The sequence below is a fragment of the Periplaneta americana genome, chromosome 3, assembly GCF_040183065.1.
Source record: "Periplaneta americana isolate PAMFEO1 chromosome 3, P.americana_PAMFEO1_priV1, whole genome shotgun sequence".
Classification (NCBI taxonomy): domain Eukaryota; kingdom Metazoa; phylum Arthropoda; class Insecta; order Blattodea; family Blattidae; genus Periplaneta; species Periplaneta americana.
In genome coordinates, this window is record NC_091119.1 from 9,348,943 (window position 1) to 9,363,366 (window position 14,424).

Here is a 14,424-nt window from a genome sequence, read left to right on the forward strand (position 1 = left end):
TATATCAAAAATAATTTGTAACACGACAGCCATCAGAAATGAATTAAGAGTGTGCTAGGACTGGTAACACTTTATTTTCCTAGCCAAGTTCTGAGGCTGTACCTCCCGTCCTTTTCCAGCAATTTAGAGTTCTTCTAAGACTGGAGTTATTGATAAATTAAAATGCCTTACAAAACTTACTATAATAAACCTTATTTATTTTTAGTCTCCGAAACTGTAACTTCTAAGTATTCTACCTTTTTTTTATTACTACCAAAACACTGGTTTTTATTTATTTTTCTAGTTCTTAAATTTATGTCACACAATCTAGACTGTATTTCCATTTGTGTTTCATGTGTTTAAATGTTATTTTAGTACTGTAAGGCCCGTATTCAGATTATGAATAAAATATCAAAATGAGAACTAAATACACAATATTTTTGTAAATAGATATTAGTCCTTCACATGAATGTTTATGAAAATAAATATGTGATGACTGAGATCTGTCTCTTTCTTTCTGGTTTAGCTATACAGTATTACCAGTTCCTGTCTCAATTTGTTTCCTGCTAGTTCCTAATCAAGTGCTGAATTCAGGCATTTTCCTCCAGGGGAGAAACACAATCTTTGGAAGAGGTTCATTGCCGCCGTCACATGAGCCCACAATAGGTCCCTATCCTCAGCAAGATTAATCCAGTCTCTAGCATCATATCAATTCCCTCAAATCCATATTAATATTATCCTCCCATCTACATCTCTGCCTCCCCAAACGTCTTTTTTCCTCTGGCCTCCCAACTAACACTCTATATGCATTTCTGGATTCGCCCATACATGCTACATGCCCTGCCCATCTCAAACGTCTGGATTTAATGTTCCTAATTATGTCAGATGAAGAATACAATCCGTGCAGTTCTGGGTTGTGAAACTTTCTCCATTCTCCTGTAACTTCATCCCTCTTAGCCCCAAATATTTTCCTAAGCACCTTATTTTCGAACACTCATAACCTATGTTCCTCTCTCAAAGTGAGAGTCCAAGTTTCACAACCATAAAGAACAACCGGTAATATAACTGTTTTATAAATTCTAACTATGAGTTGTTTTGAAAGTAGACCGGCTGGCAAAAGCTTCTCAACTAAATAATAGTACGCATTTTCCATATTTATTCGGTGTTTAAGTTCCTCTCGAGTGTAATTGAGTAGCTTAACCCAGATTTTTCCCACCGTCCTTTTTTAAGGACAGTTGCAGTGCCTTCGGATATTATGTCATTGTTGGTGTTAGGGACATTTTATAAGTTGTGCGATAATGTTGGTAGTATTTGTTAGCTTTAGAAAATATACGTTCCTTGTTTCAGTTTATTTCAACATCATTTAACCGATTTTTGAGAGTAACTAATATGCTACTGTATTTTTATCACAAAAAATTTTTGGGCTTATCTGGGTTAATATCAAAAACGGACATCTGTCATCTCCATAGTTTTGATCTAGAGGCAATGTTTTAATTCACAGTGTTCTTTGTAATATTTAACACAATTTGTTTTATAAATATAGTGTTAGAGTTTGCGTATGATTTCACTATAACTGGAAAGAGCATGAAAAATTGTATAAAAAACCACAGCTATCTAAATTTCGATTGAGGTCAGATGTCCGTCTTTGATATTAAGCTACTCAATTTATATTTGTTACTGTTGCTCCAAGATATTTGAATTTTTTTCACCTTTTCAAAGCAAAAATTTTCAATTTTTTATGTAAGATCTATGGAATGCAATAAATGAAATGAAAATGAAAAAATGTCAGAGGAAGAACAATTGTTTGTATGCATCTGAAGTCTGACTAGTGTAATACGTAGCTAGTAGACGATGTATGCAATGGAGGGGGAAACGAACTGGCCATCCTATCCCATTATCTCCTGGCCTAGTTTTTTTAGTAGGTTATTTTATCACGCTTTATCAACATCTTAGGTTATTTAGCGTCTGAATGAGATGAAGGTGATAATGCTGGTGAAGTGAGTCCAGGGTCCAGCACTGATAGTTACCCAGCGTTTGCTCATATTGGGTTGAGGGAAAACCCCAACAGGTAACTTGAACCGACCGGGAATCGAACCTGAGCCATCTGGTTTTGCGGCTAGACGTGCTAACCGTTACTCCACAGGTGTGGACTCCTGGCCCAGTTGTCTCATAAGTGGTGCCTTGTTGGTATCAGTTGTGAAGTTCAGACCTGTCTTCGGACAGTTTACAACAGTTGAGGAAACATGTGAAGAACGCAGACAAATTTTTGTGACATGAAATGAATGATTATAAAGAGTGTGTAACAAATCTTTTATTTTACTTTAAATAATTTTAAAATATGAACTTAAAAATACTGTGTATCCAAATATTAATGAGAGTCGCTGTAGACACACGTCTGTGGTAGAAAATGTTCTATAGTTCTATAAAAATAATTTTTGACCAAATTCTGAAAGACAATCTTCTTAAATTATTAATTTGGCCAATCGATAATTTGCTAGACGTCGTTACATATACACCAATTTTACACTAACTATGTAGTAGTTATTTAAGCAATAATTAAATAAAAGTCAGGTCAGATAAGGTTAGGTATGTTTAGGTTTAGTGTAAAACTGGTCTACGTGCAACGTCGTCTCCTAGCAAACTACTGGTCAGTCTTCAATATCTCCCTATACTACACATGGGACTGACGTCTGATTTAAATGCCATGAGACCGAAGTCTGTGACAGACTTGAGATAGTGGAGAAGGCGAGGAATGTGAAAAGGTTTCATTGATTGAAGTGCGTTTTTTCTCCCGTGTGTAATGTGGGGAGATATCGAAGTTTCGCCTTAATTTTACAAATTTGTATGTACTTACGAAAGCAATGAGGAATATGAAGTACCGGCATGAATCTGATGATACTTCAATGACACACTGCTCCTACAATAATGATTTAAAACACTTTTTCACGTATACTGGAGTAAAACTTACGTATATTTATGTCTGTGGGTATTCATTATACATTCTTCTTGTCACTTTACGCAAAATTATATATTATAATCGATTAATCATATGTTAAAATCGTATTTGTCATAAAGAACGTTCCGCGTGATTTGAAAATGACAGAAGGTAGATGAATTACGCTAGTCATATGTTTCTCTCTCTCTTTTTTTTTTTTTTTTACACAAATGTACCTCCATCAACCACATAATATCCCTTTCATCTACACACGAGTTTGTAGAATGTCCGGTAGATGCCAGTAAACCTCTATAATCTTATTCTGCCATCTAACGTCAATTTTTCAAACTCTTTATACTTCCAGTAAATTGGATCCCCCCAATATCATTATTTTGAAAAATTGCAAGAGATTCACATTATCCAAATTATTCATAAGGAAAAATGCTATTGATGAAATATGCAAATTTTTATGTGCTCAATTGAACATATTTTGAGTAAACTTATGCATTTACGCCTCTCAAACCGTATCCCGTCTGGTTGGGGCAACAATACCTCTCGGGAGTCCCATGCGTTGAAAGGCTCCAATGTGATTGCTTCCTAGGCGCGGCGACTTCGGATGAAAGCCCCTGTTTGCTGGTTGGGGCAATCACGGACGAAGCAGGACTCTGTTAGGGAAGCAACGTACTATGGTAGAAACGATCATGATTTTAAAATCAAATGTAGGAACAGAAAACGGATGTAGGTAAATTCTCATTTTTAAATGGAATTGTAAATGATTGGAATGACCTACCTGCAGCGGTCTTTGAGGGCTGTCCTTCCTTAAGGAGATTCAAGAATAACTTAGAAAGTTGTGTATAAAGTGTAAATTAAAATTAAGGTGGCATTTACTTTTTAAGATGACATGTATTTATTTAGCCTGACGAGTTATTCTCTTGGTTTGAATTGTAAATTATTTAAAAAATAGTTTGTAAGAGGATCTTAGACTAGAAATGTTTAGTTTAAATGTAGTTATGTTTACAAGTATGAATAAGGGTGTAAATATTTGTCTTATTTGAACTGTTATATCAATGAAGCGAGGTGAGTCAGTGGAGTTATGGTTTTACAGTGCAGTGAATACTTTCGATCAATAATAATTTATAGAGTCAATGAAATGTGTTCCATAGTGTCAGTGAAATGTGTTATAAAGTGTCAGTTAGGAAGTTATAAAATTGAAAAAAGATGTTGGGAAATTAAAAACTGGCTAGTTAATAAATATAGTTACCGACTGAAGTTTACTGTAAAGAAGTAAATCTTAGAAAGTGATGTAGTGCAGTTTATGAAAGATGATCTTAGTGATAGTATTTACAATTTTCTATGGTTTTTTCTGAGTGTTGATTGTGGTTAAGAAATGAATGATCAAACTAAAGTGAACTAGATACTCATGTCAAGATTTAATAAGATTATAATGACGTGTATTAGGTAGAAAAAAAATCCCAATGAGTATAACCGGGTGAAGTGTTACTTGTTAGATGTAATGTAGAAAGACGGAATTATGTATAAATTTAGTTAACAAGATTAGAATGCTGAAAGGAAAGTAAGTGTGAACGAACAGATGGTGAACAGTTAAGATCAATAAGAAGAAATTGACTGTTTGGAGTTAAGTTAATAGCGGGAGTAGATGAGTTATGAGTTTAACAGCTGTCGGAATTGCATGCTAATTGTAGTTATATTAATAGAAAGTTATGGTGAAACCCGTATACATAAGTTGTGGTACACCATAACTAATATAAATGTTGATGACAAATAAATATATATCAATCTATCTATAAAGTGTCAGTGAAATGTGTCATAGTGCCAGTACAGTGAGTGAGATAAGAATAAAGTGAAAGATTATTACAGTACCAATGTGAAACTTATGTAGGGCCTATATATATGAAGATTGTAATGTAAAATTAGGTTCACTTCTTAATTAGATTAGTTTATATATTATTATTAGTTGTAATTATTGTGTATATAATTGTATTGTGTATTGTTTATATTGTGTGTACCACTGCCACCGGATGCTTGCCCACTTGCAGTGTAATTAAATACATACACATACATAAAATTTACACACCATCCCACAAAATTGTTTTTTCAAATATTATCTTTGTATTAGCCATAAAGGACAGCTCACTCTATAAAAATTGAAGGGAGAAAAGAGGAGTGAAAAATGTCCTACGTCCATCCTCTGAGTGAGCATGTTAACAGGGTCATTGACTGTTTATGAATTACTACCTGACAACAGTGGGGTTGGAACCTCATAAGCTTCATATTTCCTGCTTATCGATCTGCCACCTGTCTGTCTATTTCAGACAAAATTTATGGACTCGTTTTTCCAAAATATCTACGTGTTTGTTTATGTATACAGGGTGTTTAAAAAATACGGGGCATAATTTCAGGTATGTACCTATTTCCCACATGTAGACAATCAAAATAGTTCATTACAACATATGTCCGGAAATGCTTTATTTCCGAGTTATGGCCTTCACAACATTGAAATTCACCGGAACGTTTTTCTTTCTGCAGGTCGTTGCCGTCAAAAGAGACATTAAGAGGGCACTCTGACAGTTCATTCCGAGGCGAAGGTTACATTCAGTGTTGTGTAGGTGTTAGACTGTGCGACATGTATTCAAATCAAGAGCTGGCAGAGATACACTTCATATACGGTAAGGCGGACGGCAATGCTGCGCTGGCTCGTCGTTTGTACCAGGAGAGGTACCCACAGCGACAATGTCCAGATCGGAAGACATTTGTACGTCTCCATTACCGTCTGTGCGAGTATGGAAAATTTAACTCTCCTGGTTTGGGAAGGGGACGACCAGAAGTACAGGAGGAGATTCTGGAGGCTGTGAACATGACTCCTCCTATCAGCACAAGAAGGGTAGCATTGCAAGGCAATGTTCCTCATATGACTGCCTGGAGACTGTTGAAAGAGTATCAATTGTATCCTTATCATTTGCAACGTGTACAGGCCCTGTCACCAGCAGATTACCCTGCACGAGTTAGGTTCTGTCAGTGGTTCTTGCAGCAGTGTGGTGTAAATCCGAACTTTCCTGCCTTAGTATTATTTACAGATGAAGCACAGTTCACACGAGATGGCATAACAAATTTCCACAATCAGCATGTATGGGCGTATGAAAACCCACGTGCAACTGTTCCATCTCATCACCAGGTGCGGTTCTCCCTCAACATGTGGGCCGGTATCATTGATGATCGATTAGTTGGACCCCATGTACTTGTAAACAGACTTACGGGGCAGGCGTACACAAACTTCCTGGAAAACACCATACCTCATGTTTTAGAAGACACTCCACTGATCAATCGTCAACACATTCACTTCTTGCATGATGGCGCTCCTGCACACTTCAGTCGTACGGCTCGACCGTACTTGGATCGAAGGTTTCCTGATCGATGGATAGGTAGAGGTGGCCCAATTGCTTGGCCTCCACGCTCACCTGATCTGAACCCTCTCGATTTCTACTTGTGGGGCCATTTAAAATCATTGGTTTATTTGTCTCCGGTGCCTGATTTGGAATCCCTTCGGAATCGAATTGTGGCATGTTCTGAGGACATACGCAATACTCCTGGAGTTTGGGATCGTGTTCGCAGGTCAATGAGACATCGATGTGAGGTCTGTATTCAAGCAGGAGGTGGACAGTTTGAACATCTTCTGTAATGACAACGACCTGCGGAAAGAAAAACATTCCGGTGAATTTCAATGTTGTGAAGGCCATAACTCGGAAATGAAGCATTTCCGGACACATGTTGTAATGAACTATTTTGATTGTCTACATGTGGGAAATACATACCTGAAATTATGCCCCGTATTTTTGAAATACTCTGTATATGTATTGCTCATGAATTTATGATTTAACAATAAAGTTATTCTCCTCTGTGCTTCCGAATATTTTGATTATTTTGAGGTTAGATTATAAAGAGTCTGAAGAACTTCATAGGTTTCTACAATAATAGATTAATAGTAAGAAGTACTGTAATCAATAGACTATAATATTACCTACTCAAGTGCAATATGGTAACCTAATAAACAAATTAATAACAAAAACAACCTTAAAAAAACATAGTAACACATTATAACAAACTAGTGTAATGGTGGATTGTCAATGGTGATGGCTTGTTTATGCAATGAAAGTGCTTCTAGGTTTATTATAATATTTCCTTATAAGTTCTGTGTTTCTCTAGGCTACAGTGCTTTCCATCTGCAATCAAAGGATGATGATACAGATAATACAATTTCTTTTGACAAAAATTATTTAAGCAAACATACGAGTATTATGTAAGTTTCTTATTATAGAGATCATTCTATCCCAATGTGGTTTTCACATATTTTCCATCAGAACAATGATCTGTCACAACTGAAATGCTAGGTTATGTTTGTCTTTCTCTTCAGTTTATAACATAAGTGGATCTGGGATTTCCATATAATTACATATTTTATTCCTTGCTATTTAGATATTCAGAAAATAGAAAAGTTAATGAATCACCATATTAGGGTTATTAAATTTTATTTTCATTTTACATATTTTAGTAGGTTATTTTACGACGCTTTATCAACATCTGAGGTTATTTAGCGTCTGAATGAGATGAAGGTGATAATGCCGGTGAAATGTTTTACATATTTAAGATTATTTTACACAAAAGGTATTTTTTTTGTATTTGTGAACTAACAGGAAATTTGTTGAATTATTAATCACAACTTGGGTGAATATTACAGCCAAAAGAAATGAATTAATGAACTTTAGAATGTGTAGAGAACATGAAGGCAAGGGCGGGACTTCCCAAGAACCAAAGTCTGTCATTATTCAAAATGAGTTACAGCGTATTGCAAGCGAAGCCAATGTGAATCTACCGAAGAAACCATTTATTAAAAAAACTGTGTGCCATGCCAGGAAGTTGCACTTACTACCTGAACCAAGGAATATTGATGAACTGAACGTTATAGGTGACAGATACACTAAGACCGTACAAGGAGAAGGTGGTTGTTGTATTTTGAACTGGAGGACAACGTGAAAGTTATATTTGCCACTAATCCACATTTAAATAAATTGTTATGGTCCCATTTTTGGATAATTTTTGGCACATTGTCTATCTGTGGCGAATTGTCTATCTGTGACAAATTGTCTATTTGTGGCAAATTGTCTATCTGTGGTAAATTGTCTATCTGTGGCAAATTGTCTATCTATGGCGAATTGTCTATCTGTGGCAAATTGTCTATCTGTAACAAATTTTCTATTTGTGGCAAATTGTCTATCTGTGGCGAATTGTCTATGTCTATCTGTGGCAAATTGTCTATCTGTGACAAATTGTCTATTTGTGGCAAATTGTTAATCTGTGACGAATTGTCCCTATTACCAATTTTCTGTGGCCAATTGTCCCAGTTACCAATTTTCTGTGGCCAATTGTCCGGAACCGAAAAATTCCAGCTCTATTATTGAGTAGGAAAGGATGTGGACATAATGGATTGCTTAGTTTTCTTGTTGTATATGTACTGTAGGTATAAATAAAAACATGAAAAAAGAAGAACGATTGAGCACTGTGAAATTGTTTTATTAGTGTGTCAAAGGAGAGTGTTCATAAGAAATTTGAAAAGAGTCAACTTTGAAATATAACATTTTATATACAACGGAAACGCTTTAAATTATCTTAAATACTCCGACTATTGTTTCATATAATAATCTAAATTTATATAATATAAATATTTACACACATACACACACACGCAAACAAAAGCCTCATTTCCTGATGTGTGGTTTTAAGTACAACAAATTATTTGCACTTAAAACTGATTGAGGTATCTTCAACTAGAGAATAATAATAATAAAAAAATGATGTGATCAGACATGTAATTAAGTACACATATTATGTTTCCACAAAATTTAGAGCACACATTTCTGTAATACTTACTAGTACTTGATAGTAAAATCCTTGAAACAGTAAGATGAAAATGTAACACTATCAATCCCACTATTGGTCACAAAAACACGCGTTGAAACAATTATATCAGCAAAATGTGAAAGAAAACAGAATACCTATGCTCTAGTTAAGTATCCCCAAGAAAAAAAAAAAAAAAAAAAAAACACTTAAAAACAAGTGAATGTAAAATAATATGCATAATTTACATAATACCACAGATTTGGTTTGGAATGTTATTAATTCAACAAATATAAAAATAATCACAGTTTTATGAATTCACAACTGAAATGAAGAAGAAAAAATAATTTTCATGAATGAAAATACTAAAAGGATGCACCACTCTTCATATGTATTTATTTTAATGTCAATTGCTTTGAATTTTTCAGTAACCACATTTTATAGGAAATAACAAAACAGACACGAAATGAGCTATATTTGTGCAATTACAACACCAGAGTGCAGTTTAATCAGATATTCAGAGAGAGTTTTCTATTGTGTTTTGTTTAAAAATGGCAATGTCGTGAAAAACTGTAGAGCAGCTGATAATTTACAGTTTTTTAAGGAAAGAAAAGGAATATATTATATTTTGCCATTTGTGATTAAGTACACATATTAAGAGAATATGATTTTTAAAAGGCTTTGGGTAGAAGCTCTATAAATACTGAACCGGAAACATCTTTATACTATGAGATAATATTTCATTTTAATAACATGAAGCATTTGTAATGCATATAACTTCCCCAATTTACTCTAGCATTGTAACGTTGAAGTAAATTACTAATTTTACTAGAAATGGAATTGAAAATTCTTTAAATAGAGAACAACAAGGAAGTCCCTTTTCGCTTCGTATTTTTTTTGGACATCAAACATAAAAAGATTTCTTCAATCTGTCTGCACCTGAGAAAAATGTATAAAAATCTACTGAAGTTTTCATATACTGTATTCTGAACTTTCCCCATACTAGTCTCAATATGGAGAAATTAAAGCTGTTTTTCTATAGAAGTAGGTATAAAAAACTTTTCAGTGAAGCCTCTATGTCTTTTAGTGATATATACAAAACTTTCCAATTATTTTCACATCTCCAGTGGTTACTAAAATAAGGAGCTTTGAACATTATTTTTCCCCATTATTATACACAAGTCCATATCACTGAGATTTCAAAGCATTAAATCTAATGTATGGTGCACCCTACAGCAAATAAGGGTCTATTATAAAATAAATTATAATTTTGACAAATTCTTAAGAAAGGTATAGAAGCAAACATCTCTATTTCCAAATAACGTTTTAAAATATAATGTGTACTATACAGATTATCACACTTCGTGTGTTCATAATGTTTATCAAATCTTGGTGCAGGCACTAACAGTATTGTTAAAAAATTATTACTTATTCAAAAATCACATTTCCTTCATTATCATAAGCACTTATAAAAACGTGAGTTTCCTTCTATTTGTCTTTATGCAATCCAAAAAGGATAATGGCTACTTTACAGTCTAATGTGTGTTATTTGACTATTTACAATCTTTCACACGCACACAAAATAAAAAAAGAAAGAAAATCACAATATACATGACGTTTTATGAAATGTATCCCAAACCAAACGTTCAAACACTGATTTTATACCATACAACCTTTTCTTGAATGAGAAGTATTTATTGAATGAAGTATTGCCACCATTTTCACACTGGACACTACGTGATATGGATTTCCCTGGTATGTTTCAAGAAATGAATATAATTAAATACAACATTGGTAACTTAAAGTGCTGTAAATCCTACATGTAGGCTTATAACATACTGAACATCTAGTCTTTCTAAACATTCAGTGGTGTCAAAACGTGACAAAAACTTTGGTTTCTCTGAAAGATTAAATGTACTCCTGAGTATTTGAAATGTTACAAATTAACAGTTTAATATATTTTCAAATTTGTGTCAATGTAATTCAATTAGGTTTTCGTAGAAGACAAAATATAATCTATCCACTAAGTAAACCTAATTATATTTTTTTAGTGTCTATAATGAAACACATCTTTTTAAACAATATACTGCATTAATCAATATGTGTAATTGATGTTGCTTTTTATGAACATAAATTTTGACACGCACATTCGAGAAGTTAATCGATCTGCATTTTATATTAATATAATGCAATTTTCGAAGATTTCTAGAATTTTCTTACTCATGTTCTCATGCAAAAGACAATGATTCTGGCGAAATATTACGTATTCTTTAGTTCTGAATATTTATAAATATGCTAGTTTGTTACAGTTTTAAGTATGTATTCATCAGAGCCCAAGTTTTACGAATCACTGTTCATACTAGGTTCACAGAAACGTTAAGCATTTTTAAAAAAAAAAAGCAACTGTCTGAGAAATTCTGTATTTTCAATTACGATGTTGTAAATACGTTATTTTCCCTAATTCTTTACATTGTTATGGACTTCAACAACAGTAGTGTATTTCGAAGAAGAGAAAGAAAACATCGCATACCTCTTTTTTATGGGACATAACAGAGATACCGTATTGCTTGCTTACAAAGAGTAGTTCACTGCATCAGACCACTGTTCTATTTCTAACATAGCACGTCACCATAAAAACCACAAAAGTGGAAAAACAGGTGAGTTTAATGTTGAGAATCAAACAACAGTAAATGCAGTATTCTACTCTTTGTAATTCACAAGCAATTTGTAAAACCATACATCGGCTAGACTGTAGGACATTTAATAATATGACAAATTTATATTAAATTACCAAACACCAATACAATTTTATTTCCGAACTCGATAAAAAATTTAAAGGAAATAAAGAAGTACATTTATTTTTAAACCTTATTTATGTGGTATTAAAACTACATCAGAGCAATTCTAGAACGATATTAAATATGATTACTGTACTGAAAATGATTAAATTATTATGTACTGGTAAATATTACCAGTATATTCAGTCTTTAATATTAAACATAAGTTGTTATAGGAAAAATAGAAGCAAAGAAAGATTCTGGCAGAGAAGAGAGGAAAAAGTTGACTGTAATAAATGGTTATCTATCCCACCGAGAAAAATAACAGAAAATATTTTAAGCATATAATATAATGCACATAGAAAATCATCCGAAATTATGATTTAATATTTGCATGACATTAAATTTCGTCATTTGGACTTTACAATATCAACTTCACTTTGTATTATAGACAAATTTGTATCTTACTTCGATTAAATTCTTCAGTTCTAATTGAAACGAGGTCTTTTGCATCTTTCAAGAGTAAGAAAATTACTTTCATTATAGATCTTGTAACGTGAACCAAATATTCAGTTTATCCAAACAATAGCTAAAGTGTTCATACTGATACATTTTTATAGACAGTTAAAAAATGGTAATTCACACTGATGCCAATTGGATTCGAAGTAACTTTTAGAAATTTCTGATGTGCGCAGTAACAATCAAAACTCACAACCGGAAAGAATCGATAACTAATTGGAATGAAGCCCTCGATTTAAGCAATGTACGAAATACTTTTAATATCATGACTGTGCATTAATAGGAATTCAGACACAAGCTGCTTATATCATTGTCATTCACAACAACTTGCAGCTCAGTTGAAGTACCCAGTCTGGAAAAGAGGGCAGAACCAATATGGCGAGTTCTGTTACATGCAGCACAAAGAAATGTTCGTTACAAAAGACGTTACATTACAAGATTCATAAAATTACACATAAATAGCTAAGTACTACCCGACAACTTAAAAATACTGAAAAATAAATTATAGATACTAAAAATAATCTTTGATCTTATTTAAGGCATTATTCTTCAATAAGAATAATATTAATATTATAAATTCAATGGCATTTTAATAGTGTCTTTGCAAACACTAACGTATAATGGAATGTGATTAAGTAACAACACAACCATGGAATATGAAAAATTTGTGTGCAATAAAGAAAAACAAAATAAATTGCATTCAATGTGCACTTCAGTTTTATGGAAAGAATCTCTCATTTCCTTCTTACAATAGTATTCTCAAATATACAGCTCATAAAACTCCAGACTTCAAATCCAAAACATACGTATCTATTAAATATCAAAAAACTTTGCACTCTGTACAACCTTATAAAGATGTTCTTCTGACCACAACAATGCAGGCAATAACCAAGGCCACCGTGATCCATAATTTAAGGCAAACATTAAGGCCTCAAAGAATCAAACTCCAGAGCCATCTGATGCGCCAGTAACAAAGTAATGGTTCGTTGTTTTTCAATAGGAAAGTCAGACTCTCATTTTACAAAGAAAAAATAAGACACTTCTGACCTGTTTTAAACTAACAAGGCTCATTTTTTGACTAGGGTGCATTTGCCTCATAAAAAACAACAACAGAAAGACATCAGTGACAACAACCACAACCATTTTCTTGTTCATGATATTTCACTCTTGGTTCCCTCCATTTTTAACTCCTAGTAGCTTTGCAGCGTCATCAGCTGCGGATTTGGACTGCAAAACCTGATCTATGATCGATCCCTGAATTCCAAGAAGGTTTCCAATCAGATCTGCGTTGTCATCCTCCCCGTCTTCTCTCCTGTCTGCAGGCCCTGTTGTACACGATGAGAATTTTGAGCTTAAAATCTTTGCCGCAGCAGAAGCTGTGAAGTTTTCAGAATCGTCTTCCCAGTGACTCAGAGCTTTTGCAGCAGATGCTGGGGTTATGTTGTTATTGTTGTGGTTAGTCATCTTCAGAGCTATCTTCAGAGACTTTCCCACATTGACCTCCGAGTTAACGACTTCTTCATCCCCACTGACACCGGCGACATCTTCTGATTGACCCTTCTTGGTGCGGTGTTGCAGCATGTTGTGAAGAGATGTGCCACTGCTGGGGTGATCCTCATCTCCGCTAACCACAGAAATATCTTCGGCAGAAGCTGCTGAGGAGTTGTAGACGGCGGTGGAGTTGTGCTTCTTCCGATGTCGCAGCATGCTGTGCTTGAGGGTGAAGCGACGTCGGCAGATGTCACAGGAGAAGGGGCGCTCCCCTGTGTGGGTCCGCATGTGACGACGGAGATCCTCAGCTGACCAGAATCGCCGCATGCAGAACGCACACATGACCTGAATTTGGCAGAAACATGTCCAATGTAGCAAAGAAACGCCAGCAACAAGACAATTTATTATGAAAATTCCTTTGTTATTTAAGTGAATTCTATATCATATTTAGTATATTATTATTTAAGTCTGAGTTTAGTTGATGAACATTATAAAATACTGTCATTAACAACCTTGGGCTGTGTCTCAAAGCTCAAGTCCATACTACACACTAGTGACTAGCAACTAGGTGACTTATAAACTACACACTAGGGAGCTTTAGAACTGTATGCTTGAAACATGGCCTTCTTCATAGACTATTTTTCTAAAAACCGTGACATCACGGTGCAGCACTCAATTAAGAAGGCAGTGTCCTAATGCAGTTTCATTACGAGTTATGTGTAAAAGATAAGGGCTTAATATATTACCACAGTCTACTATATACAGTCACGAAGCTTGGGGTGATTTTTTGCCAAAGAGTTGCATTTCTCGCGA

At 34.2% G+C, this 14,424-nt stretch overlaps 1 protein-coding gene across 2 annotated transcripts in view; it reads right to left on the reverse strand.

Moving 5' to 3' along the window:
- Window positions 1–8,479: 8,479 nt before the first annotated feature.
- Window positions 8,480–14,424, reverse strand: part of LOC138695786 (ras-responsive element-binding protein 1-like) — a 333,822-nt gene continuing 327,877 nt past the window's right edge. For both annotated transcript variants that reach the window (XM_069819983.1, XM_069819984.1), the window contains exon 7: window positions 8,480–13,956. In XM_069819983.1, coding sequence (XP_069676084.1) covers window positions 13,282–13,956 — 675 coding nt within the window. In that variant the 3' untranslated portion in view covers window positions 8,480–13,281. The remainder of the gene's footprint in view (window positions 13,957–14,424) is intronic.